Raw genomic sequence first — 22,532 nt, 5'->3', positions numbered from 1 at the left:
ATATATATATATATATATATATAAACTCTGGCCTACTGGTAAATTGCTGCTAAAAACTGGTCAGGGAAGTATACGAATCTGAACATTATTTTATTGTCAAAACACTGCACATAAATGCTTTTTTTATTTTTCTGTGCAAACAAATGATCAAAAAGTACGTTAAATGAAAACTTTGGAATCTAAACTGGGAATCAATAAGAATTGAAATCAATAAGCAGAATCAGAATCTGAATGGATAAAATTCAAACAATACCCAGCCCTAGCCACATGTTGTGAAGTTCACTGATTTCTGAGTATTTTATGAACACTGATCAGTTGATGGCAAAATTCAAAAAGATGGTTATTTGGCACAACCTGCACACCCGTGGCCTACTGAGAGAGTATGATCCAGTTTTCTGAAGAGACTAAAGGTTTGTTTTCTTTTCAATGTTTGCTTTGTTTGCCTAAAATGAACCATATCATAGACTTCAATATCTCTTTGAAAAAGAACTTTGTGACTTTTAAAAAAGTATTAAAATGAGTTCAATGTAGTTAACACTCCTGGTGTTAAATAAAAAAATAAAGATGATTATCTTCATTCAGTTGTTCCGTTTCTATAGGTTTGGTAACATAAAAGCTCTTAATTCCAAAGATAATACAAGCTTATCAGTGTATTCAGTAGGTTGCATTAGTGGCATAAGGTATTGTGAGTATACAACAATGCGACAATAAAACAATGCATTTACTTTTTACTTTTGATACTTAAGTACTTTTAAAAACATGTACTTCCGTACTTTTACTTAAGTAAAAATCTGTCTTTACAACTTTCACTTGTAGTGGAGTAGTATTTGTCCAGCAGTATCTGTACTTTCACTCAAGTAAGGAAGTTGTGTACTTTGTCCGCCTCTGCTTATTAGTTATATAAATAAATGTTTAGAAGTTCTAATGTAAATGTTTATATGTTATAAACCATTTTCTTTGTTGTCTTAGTACTTTGGCAGTGCAAAATGTGAAAGAGAGAGAGAGAGAGACAGAGAGAGAGAGAGAGAGAGAGAGAGAGAGAGAGAGAGAGAGAGAGAGAGAGAGAGAGAGAGAGACAGAGAGAGAGAGAGAGACAGAGAGAGAGAGAGAGAGAGACAGAGAGAGAGAGAGACAGAGAGAGAGAGAGACAGAGAGAGAGAGACACAGAGAGAGAGACAGAGAGAGAGACAGAGAGAGAGAGACAGAGAGAGAGAGAGAGAGAGAGAGAGACAGAGAGAGAGAGAGAGAGAGAGAGAGAGACAGAGAGAGACAGAGAGAGAGAGAGAGAGAGAGAGAGACAGAGAGAGAGAGAGACACAGAGAGAGAGAGACAGAGAGAGAGAGAGACAGAGAGAGAGACAGAGAGAGAGAGAGAGAGTGTATCACTGTCTTGACTCTTCTTCATGATGTGACATCCTGTAGCGGAAGGACTGTGTATGTGTGAGAGTGTGTGTGTGTGTGTATGTGTGAAGTACGTCACCCTTTCCTCCTGTCTCATGTTCACACACACACACACACACACACGGTCTGCTGTATCAGGACAGACTGACAGATTGACTGCAGTACAATGATTCACTCCAGTGAGTATGAGAATATTTCACATCATAATAATGAGATTATTGAGCATAAGAATAACTGATACTCTCAGTTTAACACCTGTGTGTTTATGCCATGTTAATCCATATGGCAGCTTTACACGTGTGTGTGTGTGTGTGTGTGTGTGTGTGTGTGTGTCAGGGACAATAGCACTGCTTTATCAGGAGGACTGATATATGAGCACATCTCCATTCATCCAGCAGCTCTGTTAATGAACACACATCAGTGTGGCATCATTATATATAATATAATGTTGAATTAGGAAACATTGATGCTCGTTCACCTGAAACGCTCATCCTGTCATCATTTAAAGCTGACTTTATTACCTGTGATATAGTGTTTGACTAATGCGAAACTATTATTTATAACTCAATGTATTGATCTGTTCATGTTTGACTGATTTATTAATTAGGGTTATTATAGCACTCGATTGCTTGTCGGTTTTAGTTTTGTCCCCGTTGCAGTTATTTTTGAGTTCTTTGTGTTGAATGATGGAAAGTGAAATTTCCCGAGAGCAGTGAGAGTGATGAAGCGTTGGTGTGTGACCCAGATTCACCTGAACCTTCTCTCCTTATCAGCTCCAGACTAGACATGAGCTAACAGAGAGACTATACAGCTATATATACCACCCATTGATTATACTCAGAACTGCATTTTTTCTGAAATGTGCAATAAATGTGCAAATCATACATTGTGTAATTAAGTATGAACTGACTATCATACATTTCTGGAATTCAAAGCAAAGCTGCTTTTTCTGACCACATTGACAGATATTTGTTCTTTTTTTTAATCAAGACTTCTAACCCTAACGAATCTGAACCAAGTCTTGCTTTATTCATATATTTATTTATTATTTATTTATCCATAACACCAGTAAATACTCTCCCCTCCTTTGCACTCTGATAATAATAATAATAATAATAATATGTTTAATTTATATAGCTCCTTTCCCAAGCTCAAGGACGCTGTAAAAAAGCAGAAACACAATAGACAGTCGATTCACATAATCGTAACAGTCCTTTCACAATCAATTGATCAGTTAAGTGGACAGTAGACAGCTGCCCAGTCCGGGGATAGACATGATTACAGTCGCATATCATGGTACAATTATTACAGAAAATAGAGATACAGGCATAGTATAAGTAACAATAGAAAAAAAAAAAAGGTAATGTCAATAAGTGACAAACAAAGAATAGAAAATGCAACAAAAAAACAAAACAGAATGAAAATACTCAGAGAGAATTACAGCTGGTAGTATAGGACGAGAAGAGTGTCTAAAGAACATGATATGACTGATAGTTTTGGGTAAACAAGTAGGTTTTGAGTTCTGATTTAAATACAGAGAGAGAGGTTATTGACCTCAGTGCCAGAGGTATAGAGCTCCATAGTTCAGGTGCGATGATGGAAAATGATCTGCCACCCATTGAGGATGGACCACATCTAGGCACAGTAAGAGCTTCACATCCTAACGATTGAAGTGATCGAGGTGGAACGTAAGGAGACAGATCAGAGAGATAAGGAGAGCAAGGCCATTGAGTGATTTAAAAGTAAGCAGAAGAATTTTGTGAGTAATGCGGGATGATACAGGGAGCCGATGGAGTTAAATAAGATAGGGGTGATATGAGCAGATCGCTTAGTATGGGTTAATATTCTTGCAGCAGAATTTTGAATATATTGTAAATGAGAGATGCAATGTAATGCAAAAAGAGCATTACAGTAGTCAAGGCGTGATGTAATAAAAGCATGCAGTAATGATTCAGCATATGATCGAAGTTGGGCTCCGCAACGAAGCTGGAAAAATGCAGCTCTGGATAATTTACTAAAGTGCAGGATCAAGAGTAACGCCTACATTTCTGACAGCAGCAGACGGAAAAACTATATTTTTTGATACTCGTACAGCTGTATTCGTTTCGTTTTTTAAAATTTATTTATTTTTAAAATTTATTTATTTGGATCCCCATTAGCTATTCTTCCTGGGGTCCAACAAGTAAAAAAAACTAAATTACATGAATCCATAACAATAAAAACCAATACAATAAAACATACAAACCCAAATTTCATTCATAACATCAAAATCAACAATTCACTTAGTACTGTACCATTAAATATTTCTTTAACGATTTTTTAAACATCATTTTGCTTAGTAAAAAACATGTAATGTCTCATGGCAATTCATTCCATATTTTCATTCCTCTATACATTACAGTCCGTTGCTTTGCATTAGTTTTTGAAACAGGAAGCAAAAAATATCCTTTTGATGCATGTCTGGTGTTAAAATTATGACTAGCACTACTGTACAAAAGCTGACAGTACAATACACTTGGAGCGCTCAATACTGAAATGTTTCTTATAAAACAAAGCACAGAAACAATTACCCTGTCTTTCACCAAAGGCCAAACTAGAATTTTGTGTATTTTCATAATATTAACCCATCTATTACAGTTCAAAATTAGTCGTGCAGCTCTATTCTGGACTAACTGTAATTTTTCGAAGTCTTTACTTGATGCACTCGACCATACCGCTGGACAGTACTCTAAATAAGTAAGAACCATTGCTTGCACAATTTGAGAGATGCAATCCTGTGGTAAAAATTTTCCAAACTGTTATGTTTAAAAAAGTAAACGAGGCATTATCTAGTTAAATTTGCATATATTTCCAGAACAGAAATCTGAATCCAGGTTCATAATTCTTGTTTGATTCTGTTGTCATATTAGAGTTAAAGGTTTTTCCAGAGGAGATTTGAGATTTCTCTTTTTATCACTCCATAAATACTGTCAACAGATAGAAAGCAGACCTTTTCACCGTGTTTTTAGGAGTGAAATGTTGTATAAATCAGTGTGAATGAAATATGAACAAGTCTTCAGAATATAGAGAGGAATAAAACTGTAAAGTTTGGTGTTTGTGAGACAAAAAAACTCTTTAAAGATATGGATTGAGATTGAAATCTACAGACGCAAATAGATGAAGTGCAATAAATGAAACACTTAAATGCGTGCGTTCGCGGATGAATCTCTCACCGGTCGCTCTTCACCTTTCTGTTGACAGGAAGCGTGCGGTTTGTGCAGCTGGTCATTGTGTTGCAGCTGAAGCCACTTCAAGCCCTTGTTCTTGAGAAACGCTCTGCTCTTACACACAGAACTGACAAGATCTTGTGTTTCTGTGATGAATTTGCTTGTTTTATGTGACATTTGTGACGTTGCTGCTTTGACTGTAAAGTCACTTTTTCTGTAAAGTCGAGTTATTTTTGGATGCTGTTACATGATTGATAAAACAAGAATACACTATAAAAAGGTTTTTTAAAAGATTATTGGAGTGCATTTTACAAGAAAATACTATATGTGACTCTGGACCACAAAACCATAAGTCATAAGGGTCAGTTCTTTTAAATTGAGATTTGTACATCGACAATATTTGTCTGAGATACAACTATTTGTAAATCTGGAATCTGAGGGTGCAAAAAAATCTAAATATTGAGAAAATCGCCTTTAAAGTTGTCCAAATGAAGTCCTTAGCAATGCATATTACTAATCAAAAATGAAGTTTTGATATATTTACGGTAGGAAACTTACAAAATATCTTCATGGAACATGATCTTTACTTAATATCCTAATGATTTTTGACATAAAAGAGAAATGTATAATTTTGACCCATACAATGTATTGTTGGCTATTGCTACAAATATAGCTGCTGCTTATGACTGCTTCTGTGCTGCAGGGACACAGATGAATGTTTCTACTTCAAAATTTCACTTTTAGTTCAATGTGTAGGCCTACTTGCCAGATTATTTGTGAAACTTGCTAGCAATTTCTGAGTGAATGTTGTTTGAAGGTGAACCCTACTCTAATGCTCTGTTAATGCTTCTGAATCCTGAAGTAATGAATTACATGAAAGTGATGATGTTAAACTACAAAATAAAGCTGCAGTAAAGATAAGCAAGGGTTTAGAGGATCCTCTGAAGCAGGTGTTTTGGTGGTTTGTCTGGTCTGTTTTTTCTTTTTTTTTTTCTCCATTCTGTCTCGGAGGGAGTTTTGGTTCCTTGCCGCTGTCACCTCTGGCTTGCTCAGTTGGGGACACTTAATTTCTAGCGATTATATATTAATAGTATTTGGTTGCACAGATACTATTTAAGTGCTTTGACACAATCTGTATTGTTAAAAGCCATATATAAATAAAGATGACTTGACTTTGAAACGTTGGTGGTTTTGTGAGCAGACCGCCGTCCTCCATCTGTGTTTGTTTCCGCAGCTCATCGTCTGTGTTTCTCTCCTCCAGATCAGTCCATTCACTCCATCTTCTGCTGCTGCTGCTGTGCTCTACAGACCAGGTATGAAGCACAGGTTTCTACCACAGACCTGGAACCAGAGGTCAAAGGTCAAAACACCATTAGAATGGGAACAGCTGATGTTCAGCTGACATTCATACTGCTGTTCCTTCATATGTGCTCCACACGCTTTATTTTCCTGCCTGTCTGAAATAAAATGATGTCAGGTCACATCTGTGGGGCGATTAGCATGAATGATGTTCCTCATAACCTTTGTATTAAGAGCTGCTGGTGGTGACATCACCTAAATCATCATCTTTCTCAAAACTCATAAACAAAGAGTAGTGTGTGAGACAGTGACGCGCCGTGATCTCTGTCTCTCTCAGAAGCAGCACTCGTGTGAATGTGAACCCCAACAGATATCCAGGATCCGTCTATACGGTATGCAGTCATCCATTCCTTCGTTCAGTGATTCGTTCGTTCATTCTGTGCTCCTGTAATGGTTCTCTCCTCGTGTCTCAGACTCAGCTGTCTCAGAAGAAGCTCCCTCCGTCTCCTCCTGAGGATGATGATATTGGCGTGATGAAGGTGGTGGCCATGTACGACTTCACGGCCAGAGAGAGTTCGGACCTGACACTTCGTCATGGAGAGATGTACATCATCCTCCACAAACAACACCAGCTCTGGTGGAGAGCCAAAGACAAACATGGGTGTGTGTGTGTGTGTGTGTGTGTGTGTGTGTGTGTTTCTTGAGTTCAGATGTGCTGATCTCTGCTGATTCTCTCTCTCAGGAACAAGGGCTTCATTCCCAGTAACTATGTTACAGAAATTGGAACTATAGAGGCCAATGAGTGAGTATCAACCAATCAGAATACTTCCACATTTCTTAAACCAATCAGTTACTCCAGATCTCTTTAACCAATCAGAGTCACTCCACATCTCTTCATCCAATCAGAATCACTCCAGATCTCTTTAACTAATAAGAGTCACTCCACAGCTCTTTAACCAATCAGTCACTCCAGATATCTTTAACCAATCAGAGTCACTCCAGATCTCTTTAACCAATCAGAGTCACTCCAATTAGAATCACTCCAGATCTCTTTAACCAATCAGAGTCACTCCACATCTCTTCATCCAATCAGAATCACTCCAGATCTCTTTAACTAATAAGAGTCACTCCACAGCTCTTTAACCAATCAGTCACTCCAGATCTCTTTAACCAATCAGATTCACTCCAATTAGAATCACTCCAGATCTCTTTAACCAATCAGAGTCACTCCAGATCTCTTTTACCAATCAGAGTCACTCCAGTTAGAATCACTTCAAATCTCTTTAACCAATCAGAGTCACTCCAATTAGAATCACTCCAGATCTCTTTAACCAATCAGAGTCACTCCAATCGGAATCACTTCAGATCTCTTTAACCAATCAGAGTCACTCCAGATCTCTTTATCCAATCAGAGTCACTCCAGATCTCTTTAACAAACCAGAGTCACTCCAATTAGAATCACTCCAGATCTCTTTATCCAATCAGAGTCACTGCAGATCTCTTTAACCAATCAGAGTCACTCCAATCGGAATCACTGCAGATCTCTTTAACCAATCAGAGTCACTCCAATCGGAATCACTTCAGATCTCTTTAACCAATCAGAGTCACTCCACAGCTCTTAATCCAATCAGAGTCACTCCAGATCTCTGTAACCAATCAGAGTCACTCTAATTAGAATCCATTCAGATCTCTTTAACCAATCAGAGTCACTCCAGATCTCTTTATCCAATCAGAGTCACTCCACAGCTCTTTAACCAATCAGAGTCACTCCATATCTCTTTAACCAATCAGAGTCACTCCAATTAGAATCACTCCAGATCTCTTTAACCAATCATATTCACTCCAATTAGAATCACTCCAGATCGCTTTAACCAACCAGTCACTCCAGATCTCTTTAACCAATCAGAGTCACTCCAATTAGAATCACTTCAGATCTCTTTAACCAATCAGAGTCACTCCAATTAGAATCACTTCAGATCTCTTTAACCAATCAGAGTCACTCCATATCTCTTTAACCAATCAGAGTCACTCCAATTAGAATCACTTCAGATCTCTTTAACCAATCAGAGTCACTCCAATTAGAATCACTTCAGATCTCTTTAACCAATCAGAGTCACTCCATATCTCTTTAACCAATCAGAGTCACTCCAATTAGAATCACTTCAGATCTCTTTAACCAATCAGAGTCACTTCAATTAGAATCACTCCAGATCTCTTTAACCAATCAGAGTCACTCCAATTAGAATCACTCCAGATCTCTTTAACCAATCAGATTCACTCCAATTAGAATCACTCCAGATCTCTTTAACCAATCAGAGTCACTCCAATTAGAATCACTCCAGATCTCTTTAACCAATCAGATTCACTCCAATTAGAATCACTCCAGATCTCTTTAACCAATCAGATTCACTCCAATTAGAATCACTCCAGATCTTTTTAACCAATCGGAGTCACTCCAGATCTCTTTAACCAATTCCAGATCTCTTTAACCAATCAGAGTCACTCCAATTAGAATCACTCCAGATCTTTTTAACCAATCAGAGTCACTCCAGATCTCTTTAACCAATCAGAGTCACTCCAATTAGAATCACTCCAGATCTCTTTAACCAATCAGAGTCACTCCAATTAGAATCACTCCAGATCTTTTTAACCAATCAGAGTCACTCCAGATCTCTTTAACCAATCAGTCACTCCAGATCTCTTTAACCAATTAGAATCATTTCAGATCTCTTTAACCTATTAGAGTCACTCCAGAACTCTTTAACCAATCAGAATCACTCCAGAATCACTCTTTAATAATCTCCAGATTTGCATCAGTTCATTCAGATCTCACTGGTCACTGACATTGTTCAAATGTGTGTGTGTGTGTGTGTGTGTGTGTGTGTGTGTGTTGTGATGATGATGATCTTCATCAGCTGGTACTGCAAGAACATCAACAGAGCTGAAGCAGAACATTTACTCAGACAAGAGGTAAAGAAGCCCCTGCATCAATCATCAGTTAAGTGATCCATCATCATCATCACCATCATCTGTATCATCTTCCTCGTGTGTGTTTCAGGGGAAGGACGGAGGGTTTGTGGTCAGGAGCTCCAGTCAGCCCAGCAGCTACACCGTCTCTGTTTTCACACACAAGTAAAGATTCTCCATCAGTTCACTGACTGATCGCCTGATCTGCTGATTGATGGATTGATAGATTGATTTATTGATCAGTTCAGGTAAAGGGGAGGTGAGGCACTACCAGATCAAGCAGACAGACACGGCTCAGTTCTTCTTGGCAGAGAATCACGCGTTCGGCTCTATTCCTGAACTCATCAACTACCACAGACACAACGCAGCAGGTAATTCTGTTCACTTCTGCTTTGTGCTTTTGCTGCGACGAGCTGCTGATGATCTGTCTGTGTTTGATCAGGAATGGTTTCCAGACTGCGATATCCCATGGGCCCCAAGGGCAAATGTCTTCCAGCCACAGCAGGATTCAGCTCAGGTCAGACACACACACACACACACACACACACACACGTTTGTTTTTGTGAAAAGTGGGGACTCTCCATAGGCGTAATGGTTTTTATACTGTACTTACTGTATGTGCTATTGTCCTACACCAACCCTACACCTAAACCTACCCCTTACAGGAGACTACAGGCATTTTTAGATTTTCAAAAAAACACCATTCAGTATGTTTTTTAAGCCTTTTGAATTACGGGCACATAGGCAGTGTCCTCATAAACCACCTTCAAATTGTAATACCTCTGTCATACCCATGTCCTCATAAACCACAAATACCATTTTTTTATTCTTTATTTGCAACTGCGCTTGGTATATTTCGTTGGGCGATATGTAAATGAGATGTTGCGTCTGTGTTCTTTAATTTGCGCATTGTTAGTAAATCACCTGCAGAAATTTCTACGCCATCGGCGCTGTTTTGGAATTAGTTTGCCCTGTTTAGTAAAACTGGCCCTAAGTGTGTTTTCATGCACTGCTCAATTTTTCAGATTTTGCACTATTTTGTTTCCACATCATGTCTCTTTTTTCAGACTAGTGGAAAGAAAACATTTAATTGTTTATTTTATTGCACTTCATCTATTTGCGTCTGTAGATTTCAATCTCAATCCATATCTTTAAAGAGTTTTTTTCTCTTACAAACACCAAACTTTACAGTTTTATTCCTCTCTATATTCAGATTTCTGTTCTGGAAATATATGCAAATTTAACTAGATACTGCCTTGTTTACTTTTTAAAACTTAACATTTTGGAAAACTTATAATACAAAGCAATTATCTTAATTGTACTGTGATTAATCAAACTAAACGAATACAGCTGTACGTGTATCAGAGTGCAGAGGAGGGGAGAGTATTTACTGGTGCTATGGATAAATAAATAATAAATGAATAGAAAGATAGGGTTCAGATTCATTAGGGTTAGAAGTCTTGATTAGTCAAGAACAAATATCTGTCAGTGAGGTCAGAAAAGCAGCTTTGCTTTGAATTCAGTTGATCCCATTGACTAAAAATAACTCTTTGCATCTTATTTCCTGTCTAAGTGGGCGGATCTAACCTAATGACATTTACATGAATGCATTTGGCAGTTTTCAGTTTTCGCGCTCCCAGGGAATCGGACCCTTGACCTTTAGTGTTTCCGATGATACTCTCTGAGCTACAGGAAAACTCATTAATGCCCATTAATAACCCGGAGCTGACGACTACATCGCATGCTGATGTTTGTGTGCAGATAAATGGGATATCAACCCGTCAGAGCTGACCTTCATGAAGGAGCTGGGCAGCGGTCAGTTTGGAGTGGTGCGGCTGGGAAAATGGAGAGCGCAACATAAAGTGGCCATTAAAACCATCAATGAAGGAGCCATGAGTGAAGATGATTTCATAGAGGAAGCCAAGATCATGACGTAAGACATGCAAACACACACACACACACCAAGTGGAAAGTTGCTGAGAAGCTGGAAAGTGTGGTGGGTGGGTAGATGTCTCCGTGTGTGTGTGTGTGACTTCCTGAGCTGTGAGCGTTAGATTCTTATCAATCCTTCATTCAGCGTCTGTTTCTCATTCAACCTGCTCTGCGAGTCGCTCAGACGCTTCTGGAAGAATCTGGAGGTGTGTGTGATGGAAACACACGTCACAGGAGAGAGAAAATACGAGTGAGATCTCAGTAATCTGTCAGTGAAGTTAAACAGAGATCAGACGAAGTCTCACGCTCTTCTCCGTCAGTGATTCCCATGAGACCGCAAAGATCTATGCTTTAGCTTTGTTCCTGGGTCACAAAATTAGGTTATAAAAACATTGTGGGAACATTGTTTCAAAATATTTCTAAAACATTAAAAAATCCAGTTTTCTCGTCTTAATTATGGCATTATTTAAAGGTTGCAAAACCTTTAAAAAATGTTTCTTACAACATTATACCAACTGTTTTTTTAACCCAAAATATGTTACTTGTTTTAATATTCTTAAAACGTTACCAAAACATTTCTTAAGCATTTTTTTTACCCAAAATATAGTTATTTGAATATTTATTTTTAATATTCTAAGAATGTTAAAATCTCCAGTTTACTTATAATGTTAAAGGTTATAAAAAACGTTTCTTGAACATTCTACTAACTTTATTTTCACTCAATAACATTATTTGAAAGTTTATTTTTAATATTCTATTAAAATATTAAAACATTTAAAATGTAATATTAAATGTTAAATATTATTTAAAGGTTACAAAATGTTTCTTATAATGTTCATCAAGTACAAATAACATAAGAACATTCAAACAATATTGATCTCAGAATGTATTCTTTCAATGTTATGAAAACGTATCTCTAATCGTTTTTTTTCAGCTGCTTTCACACATTTTCAAAACTTTGCCTCTTTTTTTCAAAACTTTACACACAAATCCAAGAATTGCACACAAAATGCAAAATGCCTCGCATCTCTTGCAAAATGAAGCACTGCATTCAAAATATCACAAACACATCTCAAAAGCAAACATTTGCAAACACTTTTGCCATAATATGAATTCCTGTTAGATTTGTGTGTGTTACAGAGAGAACTGTCCCTGCAAACAGGCCTTAGGGCTGGTCTAAGGGCCCCCAGCGGGCTGCCAGTGCAGGGCCCCTGAGAATTTGCTCATTGGCAAAACGCTGGCCCTCACTAGACCCACACTATTCATCTACAGCAGGGCTGTGCATCCCTGGTCCTGGAGATCTACGTTCCTGCAGAGTTCAGCTCCAGCCCTGATCAAACACACCTGTCTGTAATTATCAAGAGCTCCTTCAGATCCTAATTAGTCGGTTCAGTTGTGTTTGATCAGGGTTGGAGCTGAACACCCCTGATTTACAACAATACATCTGTTTCACTATCAATACTTTCCAGCTACTATAACTTAAGTCTTTGGGGAAAACAGTTCTTATACATCTGAAATGAATGCAGTCACCACATAACTGATGTCTGTATTGTCAAAAATGTACAGCAGTCAAAGGGATTTCAAATCAATTTATTTAAATGCAAAATAGAAAACATTCAATTCAGGTTAATACAGCTACATACAGACAAAAATGTAAGTACACACAAACAAAGCAATGTAAAGGCCATACATACAAGTAACATCTCTGCAAAAAACATCAACTCCTTACTTTAGACCGGGCTTGAAATGACACATTTCCCAACCACAGCACAATGCGTTCAGCTGGCTACTGCTGCTTATCACTAACTCCCTCAAACACATGGCTTTACTTAAGGAAACCTAAAACACTCTAGCAGTACCCAGTGGTAAGGAAGAAAACTGCCCACAAAATTATTATTAACAGGCTCATGTCTGTTACACCTCAAATATGACTCGTGAGACCCACTTTCCTACAGAGTTTAGTTACAACGTGATCAAACTCACCCGGCTGTGATTCTGTAATGATCCTGAAGTCATGCTCAGGTGTGTTTGATTAAGGTTAGCACTAAACTCTGCAGGAAAGTGGATCTCATGAGCCAGATTTGAGGATCCTGGCCTGTATGAAACAACAGGTTCTGGAAAGATCTCTTTTGGTTTGAGCCGTTCCAGTTCAATTGAGTGGCTAAAGAATGGTCAGTCGATGTTAGTGTTCTCCTGGTTGCATTACAGGGCTGCCTACATCAAACCTGCATGAGCCCACACGTACAAAAGTTGCTCTGGGCCTGAACAGGCCATCACTGGATTAAAGTGGACAGTCCGCTAGTGTGGGCCGCTCACAGAGAGCCTGCGGTGAGCCCAAAGCTGTGGACCTCGTCTGGGCAAGCCTGCACTGGCCTGTGTAGGTTTAGGTTTGGTGTGGGCTGACCCTAGTCCACTGTGCCCACAAAAAGCCAGCATGGGCAAAGTTTGCAGCGGTGTGTCATGTTTTGCAAAAAGTGTTTTATGAAATTGAAAACTAAGTCAAAGGCCAAGAATCAGTGTCTGGTTTTGCAGATTTGGTGAGTGCTTCTGCTGTTTGAGTGTCAGCTTTCAGAAACTGTGTGACAAGGAAAGATTTTGTGTGTAGCAGCTGAACAAACCTGTGAAGGCAGCTCATTACTGAATGTCAAACTGTCATCAGTGACCTGCACTCTTAAAAATAAAGGTTCTTTATTGGCATCAATGGCTCTATTAAATGCAGAAAAGGTTCTTTAGATTTTTTAAATGAACTGAAAGGTTATTTTGGGAACCAAAAATGTTTTTTCTATGGCATCACTGAGTGTGAGCCACTGAACACCTTCATTCTGCTGCTCTGAATTTCACTTAACTTCAGTTTATAGAACTCAGACTGCCGTGTGTGTGTGTGTGCAGGCGTCTCTGTCACCCGAAGCTGGTCCAGCTGTACGGAGTGTGTGTCACACAGCGTCCCATCTGCATCGTGACGGAGTTCATGGAGAACGGCTGCTTGCTGCACTTCTTGCGGCAGCACAGCAGAACTCTGGGCCGCGTGCAGCTGCTCTTCATGTGTCAGGACGTCTGCGAGGGCATGGAGTACCTGGAGCAGAGCAGCTTCATCCACAGAGACCTGGTGAGACACCGCAAACACACACAGGACCTGTTTGAGACACATCTGGAGCTCTTCCCAGCTCTTCTCTGATGTTGAAGAAAATCTTGTTGTGAAGAATCATTAACACCAACATTAAAACTATCAAACAAAATATACAAGTTGAATTAAAAAAAAAAGGAAAACTTTAATCTTGTCTTGACAAAGCCTGGCCATATTTTAAAAGTTTGAGGTTTGATGGTTTTAAGGCCTCTCTGTGAAACAAACATTTATAGATAAACAGATAGTCATCTTTATTTTTATAGCACTTCCTACATTAGAGAATGCTGCTTCATGTCAAGTCAAGTCATCTTTATTTATATAGCGCTTTTAACAATACAGATTGTGTCAAAGCACTTAACAGTATCAAATTGGAGGATAGAGTGTCAGTAATGTATAATGATAAGATTAAACACTCAATTTTCAGTTAAAGGCATTTCATTATTGAATTCAGAGATGTCATTGTCTAGCTCAGTTTAGTTTAAATAGTATCTGTGCAATCAAATCGGCGATAATCGCTAGAAATGAAGTGTCCCCAAGTGTCCTCATGCATCAGTATGAAGAGTATGTTGTTTTTCTCAAGACAGAGGTAAAAAACAACATACAAACTGATCGCGCAATTCACATGTCAGACAGCGGCAGAAGCACAAATGTTGTTTTTCCGGTTGGTTGACGCTGCAGCAGATTATTGTGCTTTGCTCTGTGTATTGTGCTGATGTACAACAGCGACAGAGATCTGTGATTACAGACAACATCTCAGCAGTCAGATGAATCCAGAAATGACACGCAGTCACAGATGACTGCAGTATATCAGGGACTGATACTGTGTGTGTGTGTGTGTGTGTGTGTGTGTGTGTGTGTGTGTGTGTGTCCGTAGGCTGCGCGGAACTGCCTGGTGAACGAGAGGAATGTGGTGAAGGTGTGCGACTTTGGCATGACCAGGTCAGTCTCCTGACCAGCGCCTAACTAACCCTGACCTTAACTCTAACCCCTTCAGTTCTTCTGATCTCTGTCCAGCTAACAGGAAATGTTCTCCGAACGTTCTGTCAAGGTTCTCTTAAAGTTATGAACAAACATTCTTTGAACATTCATGCAACATTTATTTTTAAGCATATCAGTTGGACGCCCATCTAATGCTTTTTAAATGTTTCAGAACATTTAAAAAACATTCAAAAGCAACATTCCCATAATGACACCATCAATAAATGATAAAATTGTATGTTCCCTTAATGTTCATGTTTTAATGTTTTTAAAACATTTTGAAGCCTTGCACATTCGGAGAACATTCAGAAATCACGTTTTCATTATATAATAGGGATGTTAGGGAAAAAAAGGGGTCATGACATGGATATTTTAAAAACAAATAAATATGAGGGAAAATGATTATTTTCAACCCTCATTCTGAACCTCTCTTTAAATCGAGCTGTTTTTAGGGGCGGGTCCTTTAAGGCTTGTCAGTAATCAGCCGCTGTTATGATTGGCTAACGTCGCTGCAGAGGAAACAGTATGAAGGACCCTCGCTATAGCATGAGAGTGTTTTGACAACATGATCAAAATAAAATGGTCATTTACAGAGGAAGCATAATGAAATCATTTCCTTACGGTTTGTGATGCAGCTGCAGTCAGATCTAGTTCTGCTTCTTTCAACAAATGTTTCTTCGTGACTCTCCGTGACACCAGAGACGTGCAGAGTTCCTCAGGGACAGAGGCTCAAATGGAAAATAGGGGAAATGGAAAAAAAGAAGAAAAAAAAAAAAAATGTGTATATATAGGCCAAAAGTTTGGATACATTAATATTTTATATTTTTGCAAGAAGTCATGTATATGGCCATCAAACTTGCATTTATTTGATCAAATTTTTACTTTAAAATACATTTTATGCGATTCTGATTTATTATCAATATTGGAAACCTGTGATACTTTTCAGGATTCTTTGATTTAATAAAAAGTTACAAAAGCTCAGCATTTATTTAAAATATAACTTTTGTAACAATATACGTTGAAAAACGAGGTCAGTATTTTATTTTATTTTTTAAAGAAATTAGTTTTCATTCAGCAAAGATTTGCTAAATTGATAGAAACTGTGATCGTAAAGATTGATATTGTTAGAAAACATCTCTATTTTGAATAAATGCTGTTCTTTTTATTTTTTCAATGAACCCCAAAAAAGTATAATGGGTTCCAAATAAAATAAAATAAAAATAAGCAGCACAATAGTTTCAACATTGATAATAAATCAGCATATTAGAGTGATTTCTGAAGGATCATGCACTGAAGACTGGAGTAATGATGCTGAAAATACAGCTGCACATCACAGAAATACATTACATTTTAAAGTATACAGGTGCATCTCAATAAATTAGAATGTCGTGGAAAAGTTCATTTCAGTAATTCAACTCAAATTGTGAAACTCGTGTATTAAATAAATTCAGTGCACACAGACTGAAGTAGTTTAAGTCTTCGGTTCTTTTAATTGTGATGATTTTGGCTCACATTTAACAAAAACCCACCAATTCACTCTCAACTAATTAGAATATAGTGACATGCCAATCAGCTAATCAACTCAAAACACCTGCAAAGGTTTCCTGAGCCTTCAGAATGGTCTCTCAGTTTGGTTCACTAGGCTACACAATCATGGGGAAGACTGCTGATCTGACAGTTGTCCAGAAGACAATCATTGACACCCTTCACAAGGAGGGTAAGCCACAAACATTCATTGCCAAAGAAGCTGGCTGTTCACAGAGTGCTGTATCCAAGCATGTTAACAGAAAGTTGAGTGGAAGGAAAAAGTGTGGAAGAAAAAGATGCACAACCAACCGAGAGAACCGCAGCCTTATGAGGATTGTCAAGCAAAATCCATTCAAGAATTTGGGTGAACTTCACAAGGAATGGACTGAGGCTGGGGTCAAGGCATCAAGAGCCACCACACACAGACGTGTCGAGGAATTTGGCTACAGTTGTCGTATTCCTCTTGTTAAGCCACTCCTGAACCACAGACAACATCAGAGGCGTCTTACCTGGGCTAAGAAGAAGAACTGGACTGTTGCCCAGTGGTCCAAAGTCCTCTTTTCAGATGAGAGCAAGTTTTGTATTTCATTTGGAAACCAAGGTCCTAGAGTCTGGAGGAAGGGTGGAGAAGCTCATAGCCCAAGTTGCTTGAAGTCCAGTGTTAAGTTTCCACAGTCTGTGATGATTTGGGGTTCAATGTCATCTGCTGGTGTTGCTCCATTGTGTTTTTTGAAAACCAAAGTCACTGCAACCGTTTACCAAGAAATTTTGGAGCACTTCATGCTTGCTTCTGCTGACCAGCTTTTTGAAGATGCTGATTTCATTTTCCAGCAGGATTTGGCACCTGCCCACACTGCCAAAAGCACCAAAAGTTGGTTAAATGACCATGGTGTTGGTGTGCTTGACTGGCCAGCAAACTCACCAGACCTGAACCCCAGAGAGAATCTATGAGGTATTGTCAAGAGGAAGATGAGAGACACCAGACCCAACAATGCAGATGAGCTGAAGGCCACTGTCAAAGAAACCAGGGGCCTGTTCCATAAAAGACGCTAAGAAAAACGGGGATTAAAGTCCAAAACCTGACTTGAAATAGCCTAACAAATCAATCGGGACTAAAGCAGTTTCATAAACGACAATTGAAGTTCACGCAATCTCACTAATGCGAGCCAGGTTCAGTGAGTCAGGATAATTTGATGTGCAGCTTATTCTTAAGCAGCTCTTAATGTCGATCATGGATCAAATCGATCCAGCATGGCAAACAGCGAATATTTGTGTTGTTTAATGCATTTGAGACGTTATGTTTTCCTCAGTGCATAACTGACACGTCACCGGTATATTTTTCATCTGTAAATGTTAGAAAGTCATGCAAATATATCCATTTCGCTGTCAGGAGTGGACGAGGCTTACATGAGTGAACGAGCGCTTCTGCGCGCATGCGCGCTACACAGACGGAGCAGAGTAGAATAATAGAATACAATATACATTCTGCTCAAATATTTGTTGTTGGACATTAAATGTGACACACAGAATTTTAATCCTACTTATAAGTGTATTTTTTTTTATGATAGCAGTAACTGTAAATCAAGTATAAGATGGCTAATACAGCCATACTAGCTCAAATGAGTTAAATGTGTGTTCCTCTTATCAGTTAAAATGTAGTCTGATTTCTATTATTTATTTAAATGTTTAATTCAGTGATTTTAACTTCTGATTTAGTGTTTTTAATGCTTTAAAGAGCCATGTTAGATTGCAATGTTTTAATGTTCTAATAACCATAAAAGGTGCAGCTGTCATAAATTCAGAGAGAAAGGCTGCATGGCTACTGCTGATCAACTAAACGCCCAGTAGCAACTATGATAAAATGTCATTAGACTATTTTGGGCACAATACATTAAATACAGTTGGTTGTAGCCTATTTTTTATTTATTTAATTATTTAAGGTGTATTTTCTGTATACTTTTATTTTTGGACTAATAATAAAGTCAACTAATTGTATGTGAGAGAGTCAGTGGTAATATCGATGCGTTCCTATTGGTCAGTGTTAGAGGAGCTCAGCTTAGCCGGACAGTTAGCCTGCTCCTGACCAGGTTAGTTGCCACAGTGACTGAGCTTGAGCTATGGTAAATTTGCTTTCAGAAACCAAATCAAGTGAAAATAAGTCAGAATTACTGAAATAAGCCTGGCTTATTTGGTAAACTTGTTTTATGGAACAGGCCCCTGGGCTTCCAGACCACCTCAGCAGTGCCACAGACTGATCACCTCCATGCCACGCCGCATTGAGGCAGTAATTAAAGCAAAAGGAGCCCCTACCAAGTATTGAGTACATATACAGTAAATGAACATACTTTCCAGAAGGCCAACAATTCACTAAAAATGTATTTTATTTTATTGGTCTTATGAAGTATTCTAATTTGTTGAGATTTAAGACTTAAACTACTTCAGTCTGTGTGCACTGAATTTATTTAATGAATTATTTAATTTAGTTGAATTACTGAAATAAATGAACTTTTCCACGACATTCTAATTTATTGAGATGCACCTGTATTAAAATAGATAAACATTCTTTTAAATTGTAATAATATTTTACAATATTAAAAAAAAACTAAATCTGTATTTTTGATCAAATAAATGCAGGCTTGATGAGAATAAGACACGTTCATAATGCTGCATAATTATCAAAAATGGTAATATAATAAAATCCTTTCATGTCACCATTTCACCAGCCTGCACTTCACACAACAGGCCTGTAGGTGGCACTTCGGCTTCATTAACTATGATAGTTTCATGAAATAGTAAACGGTGCATCATACATAAACGTAAGTGAATTGAATGCTGATTAACATTATTGCGACTTTTGGAGCCGCACGGTTTTGTGCCGTGCTTTTGTAGTCATTTAGCATCCATTTTCTCAGCGTCGTAATTTGATTTACCGCAGATCCACAAATATGTGTATCTGTCCCATGTAATTTTCAACCGATTTATGAATAAGAACAGAAAATGATTACTCCACCTCACATTATTGTCCAATGAAATGTGCCAGATCATGATTGGTTGGTGTATTATACATGACAAATGGGCATTGATGAATTATGTAATATTCTGTATGGATTTTTTATTAAATCGACACACTAACTTTGATTATTGATGAAAAAAGTTTAAAATATTGTTTGGTTTATTTTTCTCCTTCTGTCGATCTATTCACGGAAAGAACCATATGAGCCTCGCTTTCCAAGTCGGTCAAGCAAAACGCACGCAACCCATAGCAACGCCTCAGATTGACAGATATTCCTCCTTCCAAAGATGTTGGGTTTTTGTTTATCCAAAAGCATCATGGTTTGTTTGGAAGTGTTTTCTTGAACATTCCACTGCGACGTGAATGAGCTGCAGGCCGATGGTTTTGTTCTGTTGGGCTGACGGTGTCTGTTCCCGCAGGTACGTTCTGGACAATCAATACACCAGCTCCATGGGCTCCAGGTTCCCTGTCAAATGGTCTCCACCTGAAGTTCTTCACTTCAACAAGTTCAGCAACAAGTCAGACGTCTGGTCATTTGGTGAGGACTGGAGGTCAGAGGTCAGAGGTCAGGGCTTGTGTGTTATGGGTGTGTGTTGATGCATGCGTGTTTGTGTGAACAGGTGTGCTGATGTGGGAGGTTTTCTCGGAGGGAAAGACACCGTTTGAGAACCGCTCCAATCTGGAGGTGGTGGAAGAGGTGACGCAGGGCGGCCGTCTCTACAGGCCTCACCGGGCGTCTGCGCACATCTACAACATCATGTACCGCTGCTGGCATGAGGTGAGACACACACACTTCACAATCCATACACCACACATCTACACAGATAACCCATGATTTACTGTCTGGACGAGTCAATGGTAGTTTCTGGAAGTCACTCAGTCTGCAGATTTGAGTTGACAGATTTCTCTGATCTTCAAGTCAAGTCACCTTTATTTATATAGCGCTTCTAACAATACAGAGTGTGTCAAAGCAGCTTTACAGTATTAAATAGGAAAATAGTGTGTAATAATGCAAAAGGACAACAGTAAAGACTCGATTTTTAGTTAAAGGCAGTTCATCACTAAATTCAGAGATGTCATTGTCTAGCTCAGTTTAGTTTAAATAGTATCTGTGCAATCAAATCAGCGATAATCGCTAGAAATTAAGTGTCCCCAACTGAGCAAGCCAGAGGCGACAGCGGCAAGGAACCAAAACTCCCTCCGAGACAGAATGGAGAAAAAACCTTGAGAGAAACCAGGCTCAGTCGGGGTCAGTTCTCCTCTGACCAGACGAAACCCGCAGTTCACTTCCAACCGCAGCCGTGTCAGATTGTGCAGAGGATTCATCTGGTTCCCGAGGTCTAGTCTCGATGGCCGTCTAGGAGACAAGGTCTTCACTGGAGATCTGTCTCTGGGGCTCATCTAGGTGTCCTGATCCATGCTGACTTATCCTTTTCTAGTATCTTTGATAGAAAGGGGAGATTTGAGATCAGTCTGTAATTAACTATACCTTTGGGGTCAAGTTGTGTTTTTTTTTAAATAAGAGGCTTAATAACAGTTTAAAGGTTTTTTGGGGCATTTCCTAATGACAATGACAAATGTTTTAATAGTCAGAAGAGGATCTTTAGCTGCATCCCAAATGACACACTATACACTATGCACTTATACACTATGCACTTATACACTATGCACTCAGCCATGTAGTGTATGAATTATATAAGGTTATTTTGTAATAATCGGAGTCTGATAGCCCCTCCCCCTTTGCGACGTAATTAAAGCTGTGACAGTTGAGTGCATGAAGTGTTCAACATTCCACACTTCATTTTTTCGGTTATTTAAGTGCACCATCTGTGTATTTAAAGTGCACTTTATTTTTGGAATTTTCAGTGTGAACACACTACTCGCACTATTTATACTACATAACGTCATATAATAGTGCATAAATACGCAATTTGGGACGCACCTTATGACTTCTGGAAGCACCTATTTTAGTAGTTTAGATGGAATAAGGTCTAACATACAGTGCATGTTTATTTAGACGATTTAACAAGTTTATACATTTCTTTCTCTCCTATAGGTGAGAATGAGTGGCATTGTTCCTCTGGGAATCTATAGTGCACTGTCTGATGCGATACTGTAGCTGATGGCTGCATGGTTACAATTGTATCTCTAATAGTATCGATCTTGGAAGTAAAGTAGTTCATGAAGTCATTACTGCTGTGCTGTTGGGGAATGTCAACACCTGCTGATGCTTTTACTTTTTGTTAATTTAGCCACTGAATTGAATAAATACCTGGGGTTGTGTTTGTTTTCTTCTAAAAGAGATGAAATGTAATCAGATCTAGCAGTTTTTAAGGCTTTTCTGTAGGAGAAGGTATTTTCCCACCACGCAATACTAAATACCTCGTATTGCATACTCTGATTTCAGCCAGTTGGAGGAGAACAAACATGTTTGGTGTTTAGTTTAGTGTACAATGCCCAGTTTTTCTCTGCAACCATTTACAAAGTAAATGCATGATGCCTAGTGTCCATTACTGATGTCATCACAGCACTGTGTTTCTTGTTTTCAGAGACCTCACGGACGACCGCCTTTTTCTGAGCTACTGCAGAACATCAGACAGATCACTGAAGAGGAGACAGACACATGAACACACACACACACACACACACACACACACATGAACTCAGAGAACGGGAGGACTGTTGAGGATGTCTGTTGATCTTCAGCATGAGCTGGTGTGTGTGTGTATGTGTTTGATGAACTGACTTCTTACAGTCATAAGTGAGATAATGAGATGTTTTATGTATGTACACTGTAAACATGCAACTTCATGTCAGTCTGTATATCACAAGCACCTGAGGACATGAATAAAGAGGCTCACCATGGGAGGCACTGTCAAGTCACCTTTATTTATATAGCGCTTTTACAATACAGATTGTGTCAAAGCACTTAACAGTATCAAATTGGAGGATAGAGTGTCAGTAATGTATAATGACAAGATTAAACACTCAATTTTCAGTTAAAGGCATTTCATTATTGAATTCAGAGATGTCATTGTCTAGCTCAGTTTAGTTTAAATAGTATCTGTGCAATCAAATCGGCGATA

General features: G+C 38.6%; 1 protein-coding gene across 2 annotated transcripts; it reads left to right on the top strand.

Moving 5' to 3' along the window:
* The first annotated feature begins 1,478 nt into the window (after positions 1 to 1,478).
* txk (TXK tyrosine kinase) lies at positions 1,479 to 22,312 on the top strand. 2 transcript variants are annotated; one of them, XM_058762529.1, is made up of 15 exons: positions 1,479 to 1,579; positions 5,868 to 5,919; positions 6,243 to 6,297; positions 6,379 to 6,566; positions 6,648 to 6,707; positions 8,821 to 8,875; positions 8,964 to 9,037; positions 9,116 to 9,243; positions 9,315 to 9,389; positions 10,634 to 10,805; positions 13,694 to 13,910; positions 14,803 to 14,867; positions 19,866 to 19,984; positions 20,067 to 20,224; positions 21,996 to 22,312. In XM_058762529.1, exons 1-15 carry the CDS (start codon positions 1,567 to 1,569, stop codon positions 22,071 to 22,073), a joined length of 1,509 nt encoding a protein of 502 aa, XP_058618512.1. In that variant the 5' UTR covers positions 1,479 to 1,566; the 3' UTR covers positions 22,074 to 22,312. The 2 variants fall into 2 exon arrangements, with proteins under 2 accessions (XP_058618512.1, XP_058618513.1); XM_058762530.1 differs by having other exon boundaries at positions 1,525 to 1,579; positions 4,641 to 5,919.
* Positions 22,313 to 22,532: the final 220 nt, after the last annotated feature.

The sequence above is a fragment of the Onychostoma macrolepis genome, chromosome 23, assembly GCF_012432095.1.
Source record: "Onychostoma macrolepis isolate SWU-2019 chromosome 23, ASM1243209v1, whole genome shotgun sequence".
Classification (NCBI taxonomy): Eukaryota; Metazoa; Chordata; class Actinopteri; order Cypriniformes; family Cyprinidae; genus Onychostoma; species Onychostoma macrolepis.
The sequence above is the reverse complement of the archived record's forward strand: the minus strand, read 5'-3'. Positions and strand labels throughout refer to the sequence as shown.